The sequence below is a fragment of the Kickxella alabastrina genome (assembly GCF_025024165.1).
Source record: "Kickxella alabastrina strain RSA 675 chromosome Unknown BX661scaffold_18, whole genome shotgun sequence".
Taxonomy (NCBI): Eukaryota; Fungi; Kickxellomycota; class Kickxellomycetes; order Kickxellales; family Kickxellaceae; genus Kickxella; species Kickxella alabastrina.
In genome coordinates this window covers 237,249-258,818 of record NW_026251489.1, presented here as the reverse complement: position 1 = coordinate 258,818, position 21,570 = coordinate 237,249, and the positions used below count along the sequence as shown (strand labels likewise).

At 50.1% G+C, this 21,570-nt stretch overlaps 8 protein-coding genes across 8 annotated transcripts; 1 reads left to right on the top strand and 7 right to left on the bottom strand.

The window, feature by feature from the left end:
- Window positions 1-1,056: 1,056 nt before the first annotated feature.
- Window positions 1,057-2,621, bottom strand: BX661DRAFT_206628 (mitochondrial import inner membrane translocase subunit Tim54). The gene has a single exon (XM_051538634.1). It carries the CDS (start codon window positions 2,424-2,426, stop codon window positions 1,200-1,202), a length of 1,227 nt encoding a protein of 408 aa, XP_051390191.1. The 5' UTR covers window positions 2,427-2,621; the 3' UTR covers window positions 1,057-1,199.
- Window positions 2,622-3,388: 767 nt separating this feature from the next.
- BX661DRAFT_185473 (RIO1 family-domain-containing protein) lies at window positions 3,389-5,610 on the bottom strand (the record flags this gene model as incomplete). Its single annotated transcript, XM_051536782.1, has 1 exon — window positions 3,389-5,610. A coding segment is annotated over exon 1 (1,911 nt), but the record flags the coding sequence as incomplete, so codon positions are not given.
- On the bottom strand, window positions 5,402-6,524 carry BX661DRAFT_215154 (uncharacterized protein; the record flags this gene model as incomplete). Its single annotated transcript, XM_051538754.1, has 1 exon — window positions 5,402-6,524. A coding segment is annotated over one exon (762 nt), but the record flags the coding sequence as incomplete, so codon positions are not given.
- A 2,207-nt stretch (window positions 6,525-8,731) lies between these two features.
- Window positions 8,732-9,871, bottom strand: BX661DRAFT_144888 (kinase-like domain-containing protein; the record flags this gene model as incomplete). Its single annotated transcript, XM_051533080.1, has 1 exon — window positions 8,732-9,871. A coding segment is annotated over one exon (1,140 nt), but the record flags the coding sequence as incomplete, so codon positions are not given.
- A 1,328-nt stretch (window positions 9,872-11,199) lies between these two features.
- BX661DRAFT_172340 (uncharacterized protein) lies at window positions 11,200-12,619 on the bottom strand (the record flags this gene model as incomplete). The annotated part of the gene is made up of 3 exons (XM_051533775.1): window positions 11,200-11,241; window positions 11,274-12,103; window positions 12,466-12,619. 3 exons carry the CDS (start codon window positions 12,617-12,619, stop codon window positions 11,200-11,202), a joined length of 1,026 nt encoding a protein of 341 aa, XP_051390187.1.
- A 4,997-nt stretch (window positions 12,620-17,616) lies between these two features.
- Window positions 17,617-18,513, bottom strand: BX661DRAFT_185467 (vesicle transport protein). The gene is made up of 3 exons (XM_051536781.1): window positions 18,376-18,513; window positions 18,218-18,293; window positions 17,617-18,102 (listed from the first exon to the last, which is right to left on the bottom strand). The coding sequence occupies exons 2-3, from the start codon at window positions 18,238-18,240 to the stop codon at window positions 17,763-17,765; spliced, it is 363 nt and encodes a 120-aa protein (XP_051390186.1). The 5' UTR covers window positions 18,241-18,293; window positions 18,376-18,513; the 3' UTR covers window positions 17,617-17,762.
- A 536-nt stretch (window positions 18,514-19,049) lies between these two features.
- Window positions 19,050-19,910, bottom strand: BX661DRAFT_144805 (RNA cap guanine-N2 methyltransferase-domain-containing protein; the record flags this gene model as incomplete). Its single annotated transcript, XM_051533071.1, has 1 exon — window positions 19,050-19,910. The coding sequence occupies one exon, from the start codon at window positions 19,908-19,910 to the stop codon at window positions 19,050-19,052; it is 861 nt and encodes a 286-aa protein (XP_051390185.1).
- A 299-nt stretch (window positions 19,911-20,209) lies between these two features.
- On the top strand, window positions 20,210-20,836 carry BX661DRAFT_185463 (uncharacterized protein). Its single transcript, XM_051536780.1, has one exon. It carries the CDS (start codon window positions 20,337-20,339, stop codon window positions 20,706-20,708), a length of 372 nt encoding a protein of 123 aa, XP_051390184.1. The 5' UTR covers window positions 20,210-20,336; the 3' UTR covers window positions 20,709-20,836.
- The last annotated feature ends 734 nt before the right edge of the window (window positions 20,837-21,570 follow it).

Genomic DNA, 21,570 nt, shown 5'->3' with positions numbered 1-21,570 from the left:
GCCATACTAAAATCTGGCAACCCGCGTATTACTTTTTTTCGATTGCCCGCTTTGGTCAGAATTTCTAGTCAGAATAGCATGATGACACAAGAAGTTCAAGTTGGTTTTATTCGCTATATATAAATGCACCTTCCTTTTATCTTCCGTTCATTGGAAACATATGCCACTCACTCATTTGCCCCTCGCACATACCAGGCGAGATTCCGAATCGGCCGCCAGTGCGATTGGATGTGATTAGACTGTGCCTTTAAGCTATTCCGTCGGCGCCATCATCCCACTTTATCTGCCGCCATGCTCAAAAGAAAAATATGCTCGCGAGCTTGGTACAGCCAATAACTAACAGGGGCCACTTTAAGCTTTTCAAGGTCATCCCAGTCAACAGGCGACAACGGTGTAAATTCGAGCTTAAATTGAACGGCTAGGCAAGAGCACGCAAAGGTGTGACCCGCATGCCCAGCATTCCGATGGCATTGTATTGTGTTAATTTCGGGACATCACTGCGTCCATGCATCAATTCCAATTAGCTGCCCATTGAGCCAGAAAAACAACAGCTGCAAGCGAGACGTGGAAATGACATGGTGTGTGTGCTGCACAGCATGGCAGTGAAACCACATTTATTTATCTGGCAGATGCGGGCGAGATGAGAACCTATTTTTCTTTTGGCGCTATTGCTGCTGATGCTGGATGTATCATGGGATTCGGTTTTATTTATTGCGTCCAGATCTCTGCGCAACGCAGAAACAATGAAGGGAAGATTGTGCGGCTTGGACGCCTCGCATCTTCTTTTCTTCAATATCTCGTGTCCGAAATACCTCGGCCAGCCATTGTTTAACTTTTTTATCTCGTTTTTCATTCTTGTTGATTTTTTCTTGATGTTTTGATGTCAATATCTATTGGCTCGGTGCCTCGTTGTTGGCTTGTAGTTTTTGCCTTCGCTTTTCTTTCTTACTTTTAAGCAGATGAAGCAGTAAACACTGGGACAATCGGACATTGTAGAAACGTAAATACATTCAAGTTACAATGAGCATCGTTATTTTGCATAACCAAAAAATAGGGACGGCTGCTCTGTAGAATCAGAAAAATATAACAGATAAATGTAATTGCGATAAGAGTAACTCATTATATCAAAAATTTGAGAATCGTCCCCCAAATTCCCTCGTTCCCCCTTTTCCAAAAAAAGTGTTCTGCTGGATTGTAATTTAGCTGGACGCATCTTCGTTGGCCTTCTCACCCTCTTCTTTGAACGGCGCATTGTCATTCTGCGTGTCGTATATTTCAAGCACCTCGGCTACGCGCGCATCAATAACAACCTCCATGCTTTGTTCGTTCTCCCACGACGGCAGCTCCTCCTCGGCCTTGCCCATATCGACAATCTCCTGCACGTCGCGCGCCGGCCGCTTAGTCGACTCGAAGACCACCTGCAGCGCCTGTCTGGAGTACAATTCAACGTTCTGTTGGTCATGGAAGAAATTCCAGATCTTGTGCGGCAGGCTACCCCAGCCCGTGAGGTTGAAGAGCGAGATGTAGGCTACAGCCGGCAGCTCGGGCAGCGCACCACCATGGTCAAAGCGGTCGTAGTTGATGACATGCGGCGCAGGCTCTGCTGCTGGTGCTGTTTCCACCGGGACGGTCATATCAAAGGCTCCCGCGGTATCGGTGACCTCAATCTCGGCATCAGTGCCGTGTGCCTGCGTCTCAGTGGTGATTTCGCGCGGGGCGTTCTCACGCTCCTCCGTGTCCAGCTTGACCAGCTGCGGCATTGCCAGGTTAAGCGACCCCGTGGCGCCCTCATTGATCCCATTGATGGCCTCCACCCACGCCTCGCGGCCAACCACCACAATGTCCATGACGCCGGGATACGGCTCGGGCTTCCAGAGCCCAACGTTGACTGTCTCTCCGGGCTCGCGACCGAGCTGGTTTTTATACTCCCGCAGCTCATTCTCCTTGCGCCGCTCCTCAACGGCCTCCCGCCATAGCCTCAGCTCCTCATTGTCCTCCTCCTGCTCCAGCTGCTTGCGTCTCGTCTCCTTGACCTCCTCAGCAACCAGGCTGTGCACGCCACCACGCACCACCGACTCCAGCCCATCGACTGTCTGCGTCTCGTTGACCAAAGTCAGCTCGTAGTCCAGCGCGCCGGCGACAAAGACTGGGAGAATATACTCCTCCCAGTGCATCCGCGCCTTGCGCGTGCCCAGCTCGCCCATAGGCGCTGTGAGGTACACGTGCACTTTGCGCATGGTGTCGAGCGATCCGACGGGCTGGTTCGCCACATGCTCCGCCCGTTTGCAGTAGTACTCGAGGCACTTTTTGCTCTGCCTCTTGTTGTATTGGTAGAACCCGATTGTGCCGAATACCGTACCCCAGAACAACGCCGTGTTGCGCGACGGCAGCTTTTTTTTTATTGTACCCAGAATACCAGCGCTCATTTGAATTTAGCTTCTGTTTGTTGTTGCTGCTTAGAGGCGAATTGAAAGAATATGTAGATTTGGCACAAGATAAATAAATGTGTCAATGCCAATTTTATTTATCAAGATCGCACTTAAAGAAGCATCGGCAAAAATAAAATATTATAATGCTTGATTTGGTTGATCTTGCATAAACTTTCTAATTTTTCATTTTGCACTTTTCTAATGGAAATTGGTATTATTTTGAAAAGAGTAAACACCAAACGTGTACCAAACAACACCCCTTGTGGGGACCAATTATGGACCTATGAGCCTGGAAAGTTATTTAAAAATCATCTCACCCCAGCAATGCAAATGGCAGCCCCAGTGCTGTCTTATGGCTGCCCCTTTCCTGTCTGCTCACCCTGCCCTTAGCAACAAAGTTAAACCACCAGAGGTGGGCAGATTGAAGGCAGCCACTGATAATAACCATTAGCTCCAGAGCCATGGTGGCAAGTGACACCAGTCCGAAGTCTAGGAGGTCATCTCCCATTGCTGTGCTATGGGGGGGGGGGTTTGTGATAAGAATAAACACTAATAAAATATATATTTATTAATAATCCGCTATAATGGAGCTAACGATGCTCGCCTTATAAATCGAAAACCCAAAGTAGTAAAATATAATCGCGATTGAAAGTAATCGCGATCATCACATGCCATCGCCGTAATTGATGTCACAGCATTAGCCCTCTTTTCCTGTGGCCAACATAAGCGCTGTACTCTTTGTTGGTGTTCTGGTGTTCCACGTGTCCATAGCACCTCTTGGTCTCTTGAAGACCATGTTTGACATGAGGAAGCTTGACTATCAGTACTTCTGCTGCTATGCACCAGTGCGACTGTTGCTGCCCATGGTTGTTGTTCCGACTCCAACCACATGCAGTGTTGGCTGGTTGAGCCAACGACGATCAGTGCCTTTGTAGAGAATAAATATACATTTTCACACACTTTTCTATTGGCTCAAATGCAGGCTACAAAAACTATAATAGCTAATATAACCCCCAAACCAATGGGACTTTATTGTGTTGATGGCATGGTGTTATTTTAAGTTGCTTTATTAACCCCCTTATGAGGACAATGGAAATATGGGCGAGGCTGTCTACACCTGGGCGAAGCTCAGTCCGAACTGAAGTCTGACTCCAACCACATGCAGGAACTACAAATCCAGCATTACTTGGACTTTTTGCCACTGGTCATGCGCTCTTTGCGCTTCTTGACGAACTTTGGGATCTTGGTCTTGCGCTTCTCGCGGTTGGCCTCCTTGACTGCCTGCTTGTGCTCTTTCTTAGCATTCTTGTCATCAGGCCGCTTGGTGCCTGCATGCACAGACTCATCGTCATTGCTGTCCTCCTCATCGCTGCCGTCCTCATCATCGGTCTCATCCTCCTCACTGTCGTCATTGTCATCGTTTTCGTTCTCATTATCGCTGTCAACCTCATCATTGGTGCTCGGTGCTGCGCCCTTGTCCTTCAGTGTGGCCTCCTGCTTTGCCTCGGTCTCGTCCGCAAAGTGGACAGCCCGCGCGTTCCTCTCCTTGGCATCAGCACTGATGACGACCTCGTTCTGGTTCGGCGTATTGGCCGCAGACAGGTTCAGTCCAACCAGCTTACTGTAAATAAGCTCCTCGGACTTGCCCTCATTGATCTGCTTCACATCGCGCTCATAGTCAATAACCTCATCCAGCGTGCGCGGGATGTACGACTGCCTGAACACCTCGTCGTCGGCTCTCAGACTATTCAGCTCCTCATCCGTGATCCCGTCCATCTCAAGCTGAATGGCAGCCAGCGCCTCGTCAATCTCCTCAGTGGAGTTGCCAAAATTAAAGTCCGTGATGAATTCAAACAGCCGACGGAGAGACATCGTACGCACATTACCGCGCTTGCGGAAATACTCCGTGACGTTGTTGCAGTCATGGCGCAAAAAGTCAATTGCATACGGGTGGTCGTGCTCGACGGACTGCGAGACATCGATAATGTAGAGCTTCTTGGCATGGTACAGGATATTGTACTCGCTCAGATCCGCGTGCACCAGCTTGCACACATGGTACATTAGGCGCATGTCGCGCACCAGCTGATAGTAGAGCTCCGGATAGCGGTTGGCCGGCACAATGGCGTCCTTGAGTCTCGGATACGCCCAGCCCTCAGGAGTGCCTAAGAAGTCCATAACCAGGACGTGCTGCCGCAGAATGATCGGGTTCGGCGATGGGATGCCCGATGAGTAGATCCGCTTGAGATTACGCATTTCCTTCTCGGCCCACAGACGCACCATCTTGCGCGGGTTATGCCGCGAGTACCCGTGTCTGAACCGGTACTCGCCCGACACGTATCTGTCGCGATCCTTGAAAATCAGAATAGACGTCTTGTAAATCTTAATCGCCCTGTGCTCGCCCGACTCTGTCATCGCATGGTACACGTTGGCCTCCTTACCCGTGCTAATGCACCCGTTGATCTCGTAGATGACGCCCTGGTTGAGCAGCTTGAACAGGATAATGCGCGTGCGCGGGTCCAGGACCTGCTCGGTGGTCGCCCGATCGGCCTTGTCTTTGCGCGGCGCAGAGCTCACGCCCTGTCCCTTGCGGCTACCACCCTGGTTGACGCCATCCTTGGGCACCACCAGGCCTGTGAATTCCTCCAGCTTGATCCGCCCAGAGTACTTGTTGAGCTCGACGCTCTTGGGTGCCGCACTGCCAGTAAGGCTCGGCTTGCTGCCGGCCGCCATGGCCTCGAGAATCGCTGCTGACTTCTTGACTGTTGCCGATCCGCTGCTTGCCTTGGTCGTTTGCTGGCTGAGAATCACTTGCTGCCGCATTTTGTTGTACTGCTTGGTAAAGTCGCCGCCGTTCTCGCCCCAGTCCTCGGTGTAACCTAGGAGATCATCGGCCTCAAACCCGGCATCCTCCTCCTCGTACTCCTCATTGTCGTAGTCGTAGTCGTCGGAGGTGTCATTTTCGTCGTCTTCAAAGTATGTGGTGTTGTTCTCAACTGTGGCCTGCTCGGGGTCACCAGCGGCGGTCTGTGTGTTGCCAGCTGTGGGCTCAGCAGTCGTCGTGCCCTTCTCTTGCTGCGTAACAGAGAAAGTAGAGTCCGCCATTATATCGAGAAAAAAACTGCTTCAACTTTTGAAGGTATAAAATAGAAAAAAGTATTAAAAGTGGAATTGCACAGCCAACAAAATAAAAAATATTTCGCTTTTCCCTCTCTCTATTTCGCACTGGCGGTAAGCAGAGCAGCCTACAGCTCATAAAAAAAATCAAATAAAAATAGCGCAGATCGAGAACAAAAAATCACGACTGATCACAAAATCAATTCTTTTTTTTATTACTTAAAGCGCAGGGTACGCCAGACGGAAGCCATGGACGGTTCCCCTCACGCGTTCATCTCCGGGATCATCCTCGAACATCGCGCCCGTGTACTCCTCAACCACCCTCGCGACCTCCAGACCAAGCTCTTCGCGTGCCCTCTCAATAAACGCCATATCCTTGTCGGCCAGCCAGGGCCGATGATGTGTGAAAAACACATATGCCTCGCCGCCGTTGGTCTTGCCGCCATCCTCCGCCAAAGATGGCTTGGCCATCAGCCTCTCGACCGATCTCAATAAGGACGTGTGTTCCGAATGGTTGAACACAAGGTCACAGAGAATAAGCACATCGTAGGTTCCCTCCTGGCTTTGAGCCAAGGCTGATATCCTCTCGATTTCGCTGCCCCACTTGAATCCCGTCACCGCAATGGACTCATCGGCAAGTTTGGCCGGAAAGTTGATCTCGACGTTCTTGCGAATATTCTCGATAAGATCGTGGTCCGGGTAGTCTGTGATTACGACGCGGCTGGCGCCGTTGCATGCAGAGATCAGAGACGGAAGTGCGCCAGCGGCTCCGAGCTCGAGAACAGATTTGTTGCAGATAATGTCCTTTTGCTCGTCAAGGTAGTTGGCAAACGTCTTGGCTGCGTTCCAAAGGTGGTGGCCCCACAGCGGGTGCGATCCCAAAAGGTTCACAGTGATCTTGTCCGGCGAGCCCTCGGTCACCCACTGCGGCTGCCTGTCAAACACGACGGACGTTGGCTCAGGCGGGGTGGGAAGTAGCCCTCAGGCTCCTGGAACATGCTGTCAAAGCCGCCGTCTTCGCTGTCGCTGGAGGATGCAGACATTGTGTAAGAAAAATATGTCGCTGAAAGTTGAACGCAAGGTGCTTTTTTTTGGAGAGAGCGAGCTGCAATCGCCAAGCGTGGCTCAGTGCCGGGCATCGCTCGCGGACCAGATTGGTAGAGGAGAGTGGGAGGCTCACACGTGAGCAACATTCAGTTTCTTTTTTTTGATAATGGATAATTGAACAAAAACGTGTATTTTTATAGAAAATGACAAAGGAAAACGAACGGGTGTGAGAATATTTAAAAGGGATGTACAAGTGGAAGAATAAAGTAATAAGAGAATGAGAGTGGCGGTGGCGGTGATGGCAGCGGCGGGGGGTAATACAGTACTAAAAGCGGGTGTTTCAAAAAAAGGAGGGAAAAAGACGTCTGAACATTTGGGCTGGAGTGCGTGCACGGCTGATGAAATCCACACAGATTTGTTATTCAGTAGCCGGCGGGGTTGTTGGCAGACGACGGCTGGGCGTAGCTCTGGTGATGGTGGTGGTGCACAGAAGTGTAGTCCATCGGCCCAGAGCCGGCTTGCGTTGGCGACTGCATCAGGGTCTGCGCTGAAGGCAGGTGCTGGTAGTAGCTGGTGCGTGCCGAGTGTGGCAGCTGCTGGGGCCGTGTTTGGAAGTGGGCCGGGTGGTGGTGCTGCTGCTGCAGCGAGGAATCAGCCAGGGTTGTGCGCGCGAGGCCATTGCTGATCGAGCCCGCGTGCGGGATCGTGTTGCTGTGCGCAATCATCAGCGACGGCAGCGAGCGTCCAGCGAGCTTGTGAGTCCCGGAAACGGGCGCCCCCATGTTGCCCATGGCAGCCGCGGGCATGTTGCTCTCCAGGCTGTGCGAGCCGCTCAAGTGGGCCGACGACGAGCCGGGAGTCGGCGTCGCTGTGGTCGCTGTGGTCAGCCTCGGAGTCGCATTGGCGTCGATGGGCAGCCGGGCCAGGCTGCCATTGCCATTGCCGTTGGCGCCTGAAGACGCCATGTTGAGCAGGTGGCGCTGCTGGTGGTACGCGTGCTGCTGCTGGGGTAGACTGATGCCGCTTGCTCCGGGCGTCATAATCGGGGCCATGGTCAGAGCCGACGAGGCCGATGGCTGAAACGCGTGCGAAGAGAGCGACGGCAAGTTGCAGCCCTTGCTTGCGCCATACCCTGCCGAGTAGCCCGGCGAGGCCACGGGGCCCGAGCGGTGCACGCCAGTGAACGACGACCCGGTCGAGAAGTTGCGAGGCGGCTGCAGCTGCGGCTGCGGCTGCGGCTGCGGCTGCTGCTGGCTGTTGTTCATAGGTGCGCCCATGATTGGGCTGGAGTGACTGTTGGAACTAGGAAAGCACTCGGACGCCGAAGACAACAGGTCTGGAAAGTAGCCCGAGTCTATGGGCGCGCCATCCTTCCGCTTGCTGCTGCAGCGGGGATGAGAGGCGGCCCCCGAGGCAGACTGCGGCTGCGGCGGCAGGTTGTAGCTGCTGGCCGTCAATGTCATTGGCGGCGGCACATGGTGCGCGGTTGCCCCACTCGAGTGTCCGACTGTTGGGGTGGTAATTGTCGAAATGCTGGCGCCGTTGGTGTACTGCCACGGGTACGCGTCAGCATGCGGGCGCGACTGCGACTGCTGCTGGGGCTGCTGGTGGTAGTAGTGCGGGGTCGGGCGGTTAGAGTAGTCCGAGTGGTAGGCAGAGTGTGTGGTCATCGCCGCAGTGACAGCAACTGCCGCAGGGGCGGGGTGCTGGTGGTCGCGATAGTAGTAGGCCTGCTGTTGCTGTTGCTGTTGCTGTTGTACCACTGACAGCTGACCAGGCATGGCTGCTGCCTTGGTCGCCGCAGGCTGGTAGTGGTTGCCGTGGTGCTGGGAGGAGGGCATGCCGCCAGAAGAGCCGATTGAGTAGTCGCTCACATGCAACAGCGCCCGGCCGCCAGTACCGCTGTTGGTAGTGGCAGTGCTGGCACCATAGCAAAATGAGGCGGACAGGGGCGGAACGGCAACCGATGGGGGCTGCTGTGGCAGCACACCGGCCGGCGTGGGGAACGACGGCCGGTGCTGCTGGGTCGAAGCCGAAATGGACTGCACTATGTCAGCGGTGACAGTAGCAGGCGCAACGGCCGATTGGTGGCCGTGGTGCGTGGGTGCCATCGGCCTGTTGACCAGGCGGCCATCAGGGCCGACGCGGTACCGGAAGAACGGGTGGTCGCATGCCTCCTTTGCTGTAATGCGTGCCCGCGGGTCGTACTGCAGCAGGCGGAAAAGCAGGTCGTGCAGGTTGGCATACATCGGGTTGGTCGCCGGATTGACTAGCTGGCTCAGCGACCGCATCGCGCGCAGCCCCTTCTGCGACTGGCGTGGCTGGTCGGGCGCTGGGTAGCGGGCGCTCATATCCGAGCGGAAGAACTTGGCGCGCAGATCATGCGGGACGCTGCGCACAATGTGAGCCGGCGCCTTGCCAACGACGACCTCCATCATGGCCAGATGTTCGTTGTTCTCATGTGTCTGGAACAGCGCCTCGCCGGTCAGCAGCTCGAGGATGATGCAGCCGATCGACCACATGTCGCACGGAAAAGACCAACCAAGATTGAGAATGATCTCGGGAGCGCGGTAGTGGCGAGTGGAGACGACCTGCGCATGGTACTCGTTGTTGAACGTCGCGCTGCCAAAGTCAATCAGCCGGATGTTAGTCGACTTGAGCATGTGCGTCTTGGCCGTTAGGTTGTTGCCGAACGGGACGACGTCAAACTCGCCGCTCTCAAGGAGGATATTCTCGGGCTTGAGGTCCGTGTGGACTAGATTCAGACTGTGCAAGAAGGCAACGCTGCGCAGCAGCTGCTCGGCGAAGAGCTGCACGTGGTGCAAAGAGAATGGCCGGAACTCATTCTCCTTCAAAAAGTCAAACACGCTGGGGCCCAACAGGTCGAAGAGCATACACACGTGGTTGCGGTGGTCAAAGGTCTCGTTAACGTGCATGCACTGGTAGAGGTTCGAAGGGTCGTTGCGCTGCAGCGTTTGCAGCACGCGGATTTCGACCTTGGCTGCATCGCGGTACTTGGGCACAGCGCGAATGACCTTGATTGCTACCAGGCGGCCGTTCGTGCCATCCTCACACTCCATGACCTTGCCAAACGTGCCTTGGCCCAGCAGCCGGCGGATCTTGAAGCGCTGCGTAAAGTCGCGCCCGGGAACCACAATGTAGTGCCCGTCGCGGTCATCGCAGGATGGCTCTGCCTTCTGCTGTGGACGCCGTAAAACAGAAGAAGAGAAAGTGTTAACATTTGCGTTGCGGTTTTTTACAGCGACAGATCGAGAGTTCATTTTCGATGACGAGAAGATGCGGCGCATTTGATTCGGTTGGTCATAAAATGAGTTGTTGTTCGAAGAGGGTTTCATAGTCGATTTGATGTTTTGTTTCGACAGAGTTCGGCGGTTATCGACAAATTGTTTGCGAGCGATGTTGTTCGACAATGGCAGCGGCAAGTCGGGTGTTGATCGGAATCGCGGCGGTTTGGAGCCAACAATATCATGGTGCGAGTCCATATGATTGTTGTTGCGCGATCGAAACAGCGAAGTGACAAACGACAGGACGGCGGACATTGTCGTTGATCAGAAGCAGACGCAGAAAAAGACGAAAAGCAACAAAGTGATAGGCGTGTTGTGTGTGTACAGAAGAGAGCAGAAGAGAGAAATAAAGTGAGAAGTCGTAAATTAGTGATTTGTGCTTTGTATCTTGCGCAAAGACAAGTGAGGCAAGAGAGGGGGAATCGGCAAAAAGTGCGAGCAATGAAAGCCAGATAGATAGATGTAGATGTGTGTGTAAAGGCCGTACAAGTCGAGTATTTAGACTTTTGCTAAGGCATATAAGCAAGAAAAAAGTGAGGTGTGGTGGGGCGCTCCTGTGCGGAAATAGCGCCCAAAATTACAAAAAACGGTTGCTGTCGCACAAGGCGCCAGTATAATCACCACATTCTCCAATTAGAACACGCACAAGCGAGTTGGTTGGGATGCAGTCAGCGCCAGGGAGAAGAGTAAATAAAGAACCTCTTATTTGTATTTGTACCACCCCCACATAGACAAGGAAAAACATTGGCTTGATTGCGCTGGGATGCGGCAAACAAAGAGCATCATTTGTTGGTCCAGGCAAATAAACAGCCCGTGAGATTAATCTCGGGTGCTACGTCTGAGGGGATAAGCAAGCGGGTGCTGCTTGGCTGGCGGTGTGGGATTTGAAAAAGTATAGCGGGCAAAATGTGTGTTTACGCCCAAAAAGGACATGCATAAACGTCGGGAATGCCAAACAAGAGGATAAAAAGAAGGCAAGGCAGCAAATGCCAGCTTGCTCGTGTTTTTTAGCCACAGACCAAGCGCATAATTCGAGCGATTTGACGTATAATTAATTATACTCTAAAACGGCGCATGTTTGTATGCGTGCGACGTCGCATTCATTGCAAAGCAGGCAAAGAAAAACAAACATATATACAAATACATACAAACATACAATGTTTGGCGAAAATCAAAACTTTGAATGTGGGGAGAGAGAGACAAGCGGGAAGCGAGCGCTTAATGATATGAGAAAATGGGGGAGGGGTGCAAAATGAATGAGGGGACATGCCATCTGAAATAGGCGCCAGCTGCCCCTAAAGGGCCTAGAACCATGAATGCCCAAATAAACCAAAACTCTCACCAAGCTCGCATTAACAATCAAAAGCTGATTTCTTACCTGCTGCTGTTGACGAGTACGTTGAGTTGTAGCGCGCCCGCGCGGCGCCCTCTGCACGGCGGGCTTGGCGGCGGGTGCGGGGCCTGCTGCCGATGCCACCACCAGTGCTGCTGCTGCGTTTTTCCTCCGCTTGGGTGCTGGCACCAGCTGCTGTTCTGCATTCTGCGTCTGCTGGGCTGCCGCTGCAAAAGAAGATGCAAGAGTGGGCACGTTAAGCTGGCTGGCTGCGACTGTGCTTGCATCGGCTGCAGCGACTGCCCGAGCTGCGTGGTAAAGCGCGGCCGACGACCACGGTCCACCCGTAGCCAGAGTCTGCTGTTGCTGCTGTTGCTGTTGCTGTTGCTGTTGGTGCTGCTGCTGAAACTGGCTGCGGTAGTCGACCATGTAATAGGGGTTGCTCTGGCCAGCCGCAACGGCATCCGCCATACCTGCATGAGCAGGGCCGCGGAACGCAAATCTGCCATTGGCGGGGGAAGCTGCCATTGCTGCCGCTGTGTCATGGATCGCGCTCGGTGTTAATGCCGCTATCTCGCCCAGCTGCTGTTTGTTTTCGAGTTTCAGTTGCTCCTGTTTCCTCCGAGCTGCATTCTGGGCAACAGATCTGGTCATGTACCGCGGCTGACTCTGCTGATAAGCCAGGGAGTCATACACGTGTGGCGTTGTCGATGTAGCTGCTGCTGTTTCCGCATTGCGCATTGAGGGAAGCGAAAGCTGCGAAAAGTTGTTTCCAATGGTGGAAAGTATGGAATTTGGGGCGGAGGCTGACGCTGCTGCTGCTATTGCGACATTCGGCGGCGAATCTACTGTAGCGGCAGATTTCGCTGCTCCATCTATTATATAAAATGCAAGTTATTACATTCGCAGGAAAAGGAAAAGGCCAAGCAGTAGTAACAAAAGCAAAAATAAAGAAAATGTATGTTTGGCTGCCAAAATTGGCATTTATCGTTTTTGCTAGCGCGTATATTCTCAATGCTACTTGGAATATTCGGCATGGAAGCTAGGGCAGCAAAAGCTGCCCCCACTATGCTACTTCATCTTCATTTGCTTATCCTCTCAACCCAGTACTTTTCTTTATCGGTCAAAAGCATTTGCGAATGAAAAGACAGCAGAAACAAAAACATACTCTTTCCAGCTCGAGTATTGCTTGCAAAGAAAATAAATATAAACGTATTGTCACTGTTAGATGACTTACCTATGTGTGACCGCTCGGTGAGCGACGGGTGCTGTGATGACGCATAATGGCTGATGGCAGCCGCCAACGAGTGTGTGGGATGTGTGCGCCCGCTGTAGTTGGCGCTGTCTGCTCCGACAGCCGTGGTGGGAGTTGTCGTGCTAGTGGCTGCCATGTGCTTCCGTTTGAGGTCCAACTCTGGCTCACTTGAGTCCCCGTGTATAACGATAACGTCGCTGGGCGACGCCAGGTGCGATGTCATCGGCGGTATCCGCTGCGAGTATGTGTGCCATGTGTGGAAGCCGGCGCCAGTCCTGTCGACTCCAGTGCCGGACATTTGCGGGCTGTGTATATGTGTGATTGTTGCTGCTGCGTGTTATTATCGTGTGAAGCGGTGCGCTTGCTAAACAGATCCTACAACATGCGCCCGGGCGAATAAAGGAGAAGAGAAAGAGCGATATTGATTTGAGAAACAAATAGGAGAAGAAAAGCGCAAAAGGGCCTCAGTGCTCGGCAATACGAAAAAGAATAAAGGGAATGGAACCCTGCGGGGGGTGTATGTGTATGTGTATGTGGTTGCAGAGAAAAAGAGTGAGAAGCAGGCAAGATTGGCGGAAGAAAAGCAGAGAGACAGGCGCAACGAAAAGGAAAAAATAATCGAAGGACAGTAAAGAATCCAAAGAGCAGCAGGCTGCTCAAGCTGCATACTCGGTGCCGTGGGAGGACAGTGTGAAAAAGCACAGGTATTGAAAAGAGGGGGAGAGGTAGGGCCAATATTATCGTACTTTTTTACACTTCAGTTTCAATTCCAGCTTTGCTTTGCTGTTATGAAAATGTGCCGCTACAATACAAGCGTAAGACGACAGTGGGTGTGTTATGTGTATATGTGCGGGTTGGAGCGCGGGTTGGGACGCAGAGGCAAATGAGAAGATATGAAAATACAAAAAAAGCGTGTGGGATGTATGTGAAAAAAGCGGGGCGAGACGGCAAATGTCGACAAAATATGCGTGCAGTATATTTGAGATGAAAAAAGAGGGGGAGTGAAATGAAAGCGCGCACAAAGGCATGTTTTCCCGCAAAGAGTGAGAAATTCGCAGTCGACTGTGACCGCGCAACTGCTGGCTGCTGGCTGTTTATTCACTACTGCTAGAGTTGGCATACTTTATGTGTGCGCTCTTTTGTGGTTTGGTGCTGGCCACACAGAGGTTGCAAAAGTCAAGCCTAAGCCTTCTTTTTCTGTTTCGCTGCCAAGGAGCAAAAATGCTCGTAGCAGAAAAGAGAAAATGCTTGCACATTTTGATGCAATAGCGTGCGGGAAAGAGCAAAATGTCGCTTGAAGGAGGTAAAACGTGAGCACATGCGCACATGAACCGTCATGCTTCGCTTCATGTACGACGCTCAAAGAAAGAGCGCCCAAATAAAAAATATGAGAAAAGATGTTGTGCGCACCCAAGCTATCAATAATCTTGCCTTGTCCAAAGTTGGCTGTGCGCGCAAGCAATATTAGAGGAGGCATGACAAAGACAAGGACAAGGATAAGGACAATGTCAATGTCAAGGTCAGCACAGGCAAAAGCGGGCAAGGCACGCAAGGCGGTTGGATATCAAGAGATTTGAGGCAAAGCCCAACAAAAAACAAGGCAACAATCATTGAAGGGCGAAGTGATACAACAACGGGCATTCGTGCATCGTGTCCACCTGCAATTGCATCCGTTGAGACAGACAGACAAAATAGAACGCGGATGGGAACGTGATGCTGATATAAAAAAGTTGCGAGTCGAAGAAAAATTGGGAAATTGGAAGATACATGGAGGCAGCAAATAAGCGGATACGACTGCTCGTGAAAGGAACAGAATTGGGATGCTTACCGAAAATGTGATCCGAGAGAAAAAAAATAAAACCAAAGCGAGCAAAAGGCGCAGAGAGTATCTTGGCTGAGCTGGTATTATACAGGCTGACCGAGTGACTGATGCGGGTGGGGATGGATTTTCCTGCCAGAGAAAAATTCAGAAAGAGAATAGGTGCGCAATAGAGAGAAAATGGCCTCGCAATTAGGAAATGCGCAAGCACCGGTCTCGCAAAAGATAGAGTGGCAGAGGGCACAGTTGTGCGTATATGCTATTGCTGCGTCTGCGGTAAGTATTCGTGCGCTGCGTGGGTCTGTATGTGCCTGACGCCGTCACGCTATTGCTGTATCCTTGCTTCTCGTGCAATCGCTGCGAATAAGTGCAAATATGACTGAGAAATCGCAATAAAAACGAGCTGTTGCTGCTGGTGATGATGATATTGTCCGCGTGTCTGTCTAGCTGGCAGTGCGCGTACTCTTCTTTGTAGTTTGTGTTTGAGTTGCTGCTGCTGCTGCTGATGCGTTCGTTAATGCCTATGAGAGTTGTAAGATAAAAATGTGGAGTGAAAAAAGTATGCAAGCAAAAGTTTTGACTTTAGTATGTGCGAACAGATGGGTTCCTTGAGCAAAATAAAACAGCCTCCTTGAGATATTCTAAAGCTGGGCGCGACAGCAAGTGAAAAAACATGCTTTATTTTTTTGGGCACCAAGCACCGAGCATCACTAAATGAAGGATGAGCGAATGCAGCATAGCATATATTTGCTGGTGGCCAACAAAAAAAAGAGAAAAGGCACGAGGACCATACAAACAGCCGGGAAATAAATGCTGAATGCTAGCCGCGCTAACAATAGGAACCCCGACGCCGCAATGCATGAGCGTCTTTAAACATGTCTTTAAGAAAAAATAGAGTGCTCTGCTAACGCTTTCGTATTTTTGCATGCTGCGTATTGCGTGGTGCTGCTGCTGTTGTTGTGAGAAGGCAGAGATATAAACATATATCGGCGATAGCATCAACTCAGCTTTGATGCCAACATATTTCCAAAGGTTTTTTGTTCGAGGGGCTAGGGAAAAAAGTTGCAACTTACACTGTAAATGTATTTTTGCAAGACTGGTTCTTAATTCTAAGAGCAAAGGAATTCCGTCGTCTGCGAATGCGAATGTGAATTCGGAGCCGCCCTTATTTGTTCGTTTTATGTAAACGCACGCCGCTTGCGAGTTTAATAATAATAAGAAAGAGAAAGATAGGGCAAAGGGGCAAAAACACTTGAGGCTGAGCGTATAAAGTGTGTCCAATTGAAAACTAGCGACCGACTGACCGAGTGAGTGAGCGACCGATATGTGAAATTAGTAGAGAATATTCATGTAACAAAAGAAAAAAGAAGCAGAGAGAGAAAAAAAAGTTGGATGGACGAGCCAGACCAAAAAGAGGTGTAGTTTTTGTGAGTTTGGGTAAACAGGAGAAAAAGTAATAAAGTACAGCAAGGACCGTATGCAAGAAAGAGAGAGAAAAACCAAGGGGAAAAAATGAGAAGCATAAAAAAAGGCGCATGCAAAAAGGTGTTCTTGCGGCTGCCTGCTATTTTCTTCGAGTGGCATTCAAGCATACATACAGGACGAGTAAAATAGCAGTTAAGGCTGGCAAAAAAAGAAAAAAGCTCTCGCAGAAATACTTTTGATTGCGGGTAAAGCGACACAACAGGCATAAAGTATCTGAAACGCTTGACGAATAGAAAGAGAAGAGGGGGGCTGTCTTTGCAGACACTGGCTCCCGCTTTTCTTTTACATCGCTCCTATCCTCCCCCTCTTCTTTTGAAAAGAGTGTGGAGACTTTGCGCTTTTCTGTGCTTATTCTTCCACTCTTTCCTCCCCCCAGCCAGTTGGCAAGCTGCTGTTTTGTTTCGCTTGCCTTTTCATTTTCATATGCGTGCCTTGCTTGCTTTTTGGTGGTTAGTCCGTCAGTAAGAGCAGCCAAGCACCGACAATGATGCATCCATCTAGTGAGCCTTGAGAACGCGCCATGAACACAGTGGGCATGGGCAGGCGGGAGAGAAGGGGAGGCTCTCCTGCCTGGGGGGTTGATTCGTGCAAGACTTTAAAAATCGGAAAATAATATTCGCGCTTTGGCAGCTTCATTCTGGCAGCCGTTAATCCCAAACAGGCGATTTGGCCGCGCGCTTGTCTATTATATTTCCCCCCTTCCTTTTGGCACTCGTGAAGGCTTGCAAAAAACCCAACACCCGTTCGCTTTATTTTTTTGACGCGGATAAAAAGGGGGGGAAAAGTAATAAAAGTGTGCGTGACTTTCAAGAGCGGCAAAGACCCAAAAAGCAAACCCCCAAAAGTGAGGACAAAGTCCAGGTTGTCTTTCCAGCTCGAAGACGACAGCAAAATGAGAAAAACCAAGGCGAAGCAGCGAGATATTTCGATTATCTTGTGACACAGCAACCCAGGCATGGGATCTGAGCGACACTGAAAGCTGCTTGTGTTCAAAGAGCGCCCCTTTTTCCGCTCGGGAGCCTTTTGCATGGTCAAAAGGAAAAGGAAATGAGCGACATTGTTAATTGCACATATCGCCTTTCTGTCGCAAGCATTTTTTGGGAGTTTATTTGGCCTGCGCTTCTTGCAACATAGCTCTTTTCGTTGCGCCTATTGTGCCAGAACAAAGGGGAGGGGAGGTCACTGAGCAAAGAGGCCAGCAGCCTCCGGTCCCCTTCCATTCTTCAATTATTCGATTATTCGATTATTCCATGTTTCAAGCCAATCAGCCCGAATGCATCTCCCGCGCCGAGCCCAATGTATTGCATCCATTGTCCCATTGCGCAAGAAGCCGCCAACCTGATCCCATTTTTTGCAATGGTCGAGGGAGAAAACATACCACAGAACGTGGAGTATGTTGGAGGATATAAAGTCGTAGCAATGTGAGCGCGGAGAGACGCACCCACACGTGCAACACGGTAATTTTGTTTTTAAAATGAGACAACGCCACTTTTTGGCCACTGCGTTCTTTTTTTGGCATTCCCTCCTTTTTGAGCACACCCTCTGCAGAGCATTGTAAGCCGCAGCTGCCGCTCTCTGGCCCTGCTTTTTTGTTGTGCAGTCATGGATATTAATAGTATCTAGTTTTGTGTTGCATATTACTTGTGCTGAAAATCCGTCGCTCTTGCTTCGACAAAATGCCTTGTCTGCCACTCTTTTCAACAACCCCTTGCATTAATCAGAAAGTCTGATTCGCATTGAAATTAAAACCCCTCACTGAATCTGAGCAGTAAAAAGTGCCAGAACCAACAACAAATTCTAAAAACCAAATGAAAGTGAAACACAAAAAGGCGGGAAAATAAAGAGTGTTTTTTTAAAATGTTATTATTATTTTTTGTCAATGTCCCAATGCAAAGAGATGCAAAATGTTCCGCCCGCACGCACATCAGCTCGGCCTTGAGCTCAGCTCCGCTTTAGGATCAGCCCCGCCGTGTCATCAGTACCGCTTTGGCGCAATTCTCATAAACATGACCATTATGAAAAACACCGAGACCACAACTAGGACCATCATCCAGGTCATCCCGGTCGTGCCCCATGAGCGCTTGCGGTACTTATCTAGGCGACTGCCATGGGCATTCATATGTGTCACGTTGCCCCCCAGGATCTCGGATGCCTCGTCCACAACCGTCTTGTCCTTTTCAATAAGGTCGCCGAACGCGAGTGTGTTCTTCTTCAGGATCGATGCCATTTTCACCAGGTCGGAAGACAAGTCGTCTTGTGTGGCGCGCTGTGACTTGAGCAGTCGTTCGACGCCCTCGACACTGTCCGGAACCACACTACAATAAAATATGTCAGATTTTTAGTGCAACCATTTTTGTTCAAAGCATGTATGGCATTCAATGGAATTTGTTTTGTCAATGTTATTATCTTTTACTGCACGAGCAAACTTACCCACGGCGTCGCAATCCGTCCATCTCTCCGAGCAGCTCTACAATATCAAATATGGAAAAAAAAACATAGATTCAAACTAACTCTACTTAATCAGCACTTTGCATACATCGCAATGCCAAAAACAACCAAGCTCATTCAAATTAGTGCGCAGCACTCACCTGCTCTCTGGTCTGCAAAGTTCGCCTGCCGCTGGTCTGTCGACGGTAATGCTGGCAGCAGCGGGGACGACGACAACGAGGCTGATACCTGCTTAGGTGCAACAATCTCGCGAGCATTACTTTCGTCGTTGCGATCAGCTGAAAGCAATCTATGCTGCGCCTGCTCTTTGGAAACCTCGATATCCTCTTCAACCGCGGGCTTGACGTCCAGCGACCGTAGAAGTGCATTCTTTTTGTCCACCCATGGCCGAATCCGCCTGCTGATATCCACCACACGGCTCTGATATGCATCAAGCTGATCTGATTTGGTATTGTCGTATTCGGCTAGTATATGCTCAATGTTTGTCAGTCGCCGAACCTGAGTCGAATCCAGCGGCTCTGCGAACATGCCTTCCTTCAATTGCTTTTCGCACGCGGCTAGGCTTCGCGCAAAGCGTGCCGCCTCATCTGCATGTGTAATGTTGGCACCAGGCATTGATAATAACAATGTTTTGTTTTGTGCTCGTAGCCAATTTGAGAAAAAAATAAGGTAACGAAAGAACAAAAAGTAAAAGCTGCTTTAGCCGCATAAGATTGTTTCAAAAAACATTTCGCTCATTTATCGCTGACAACACACAAAACCCGGCTGTGGGAGAACGTCACAAGATGCAGTGGTTTGATTTGATTTGATTTGATCACATCTTTAAAATGCGTGGTCCACAGCTTCCGAACGTCGCCAGGTCGCTGTAGTACGCTGTAATCGCTTTGAAGAAATTACCCGTGTAGTTCATCTCAATGTCGCAAGGAACCCCTGGAAAAAGATCAGCCAGCTGTCTGGGGTCGCAGTTGCGGGGCATAAAGTAGGCAATGTTGCTGGAGACCATGCGTGCTCGGTCCACCCACTCTTGCCCGCTATGGAACGGCATATGCTTCAAGTCGTACACTTCCGATCCAAGGTATTCTGGACCGCCCCATGGCGGGCTCATAAACACGACGTCAGCCACAAGTGACGGCGCCAGCTCGTAAAAGTCTCCCAAAATAAACTCGATACGGTCGCTGACGCCGTAAACCTCGGCATTGTGCTGCGCCATGGCCAGCCGCACGGGATCAATGTCGATGGCAATGACGTGCTCACACCACTCGGCAAACTTTATCGCATTGCCTCCTACGCCACAAAAGGCATCGATTACGCAAAACCGCCCATACAATTCCTCGCCCTTCTTCGTTTTAAACTCGGTATTCCGATTGAACAGCTGCGATATGCGCTGTGCTGTATCCTCAGCAATGACCTCGGGCGTGACAGAATACCAGCCCTCCTCGTCGATCTGGATCCCCTCGTCGAAGCGGTTGAAGAATGAATACCGGTTATTCCAGTACTTTTTCAGTTCAATTGGCAGCTTCTGGCCCTGTGTTGTTGTGAAGTATTTGGCATTGCTATTTTTCCTGCCTGCTGATGTTGCTGTTGTTGTTTTGATTGGGGTATTGTGCCTGGTCCGTTTCGCCAATGTCTCTGCGTCCTCTGCGTCTAGTGACTGGCGCTGTCTCCGCTTGGGCATCGTCTATGTGATAATAAATATAGATATGTGTGTATTAATGTAAGCGAGAAGGGTATAAATACAAGGCAGGTTGAAAAAAACAAGAAAAAAGTGTGTGGCGAATGGCACGCGAACTCATATTTGGTTTTAAGCTCGAAAAATTATTTTTCATTTTTTATTTTAAGTATCAACTCGCCAGGTCTTTGTCTCCCAGAATACATCATTCGACTCACCGAGCCGACGAGCCGACTGTATTATTACTGAAATCGTTTGGTTTGTGCCAAAGATCAAAAAGGTGGCATTGCATTTCCTCCTCTTCTCTTCAAAATCGCTTCATTCCCATTTATTTATTTTTATTATTTTAATTGTCATTTGCGCTTGCTGTTCATTTCGCTCGCAGGCCCAGCCAAATTTTACACACCCAGCCAAATATTACACAGAATCTATATGGATTCGCAGACAAACAGCAAACAACAAATGAGTACCCCCACTCTTATCGGACTCGGCGTGGTCGGCGCAGCAGTCTGCGGGATCGCACTAAAGACATTGTCCCGCGGAAAGGCGTCCAGGCCAGTGCTCAAGGGAGTCACCACAGTGCCCAAGCACTTTTTGAAAGGCGGATTTGATTCCAAGATGAGCAAGCGCGAGGCATCGCTAATCCTGGGCCTCAAGGAGAGCTCGCTGACATTGGAGAGAGTCAAGAAGGCGCACCGCACAATCATGCTGAGCAACCACCCTGATCGCGGAGGCTCACCGTATCTGGCGACAAAGGTCAATGAGGCCAAGGAGTTCCTTGAGACAAAGGCGCGTATCCGGTAGTCGCGCGGTTGTACTTTTTTGGTCTCTATTATTTTTGTTTTCCCGGCCAGTATCGTTTGCTGAATTGCGCGTGTACTTCAGTAGACGGGGCTGGTTGACACAATAAAAACGTTTTTTGTTTCCTGTGATTTTAGAGATGGCATTATCAACAAGAAATATGCTTCTTTGGTTATAAAAGGAGGGAACAATGCTCGGGTATTAATTTTGTTTGCTTGTTGCTTCACTACTGCGTCAATTAGATTTTGCGTGTTGATTGTGCCGCTACTGCCAACTCAGTTGTTGAGTCAGACTTTGAGCGAATACAAGCGCAATGCGAGCTAAATTATCGGCCATTATTGTAAAAAAATATCAAAGCGTCATGTTTTGCGCTTGCTATATGGCAGTAATCCCCTTTGCTCGGGCACATTTTTATCCTAGCAGTTCGAGCGCGCTTACTCACTGCCAGAGTGATTGAGTTGTTGAAATGCTGATCTGAAATCACAGCGCTTATCGGATGGAAGCATTTTTTAGTTTAAAGACTCGGAACCCTCATTGTGTTGTTTGTATCCCAAAGCTTGCAGGAACCGGTTATGTGTTTATTGACATTTATTTACAAAGAACAAGAAGCAAAGAAAAGTCAAGCCATATATGCAGAAACAGAATGCGGAGTTTTCTGTTGTCGCATTGCTTCCGATTTGATTGCTGCAATACGCACTTTAGCTAAACTGAACTTGAATTAATTACATCATATTTCGAGTGCGCAACACAATGTATTTCTAAAAATAATTTGAATATATATATGTATTGCGATGCGTGTCGCTTCTTTGCGCAATATTCGGGCACATAAGAAATCCGTGATTTAAAATTGGTGTTTGTTTACTTT

Coding starts and splice junctions, on each gene's coding strand:
- BX661DRAFT_206628 (XM_051538634.1), bottom strand. CDS start 2,426: ATGAGCGCTGGTATTCTGGGTACAATAAAAAAAAAGCTGCCGTCGCGC.
- BX661DRAFT_185467 (XM_051536781.1), bottom strand. CDS start 18,240: ATGGACGGATTGCGACGCCGTGG. Junction 18,103..18,217: donor GACGGATTGCGACGCCGTGG/GTAAGTTTGCTC, acceptor ATTTTATTGTAG/TGTGGTTCCGGACAGTGTCG.
- BX661DRAFT_185463 (XM_051536780.1), top strand. CDS start 20,337: ATGGATTCGCAGACAAACAGCAAACAACAAATGAGTACCCCCACTCTT.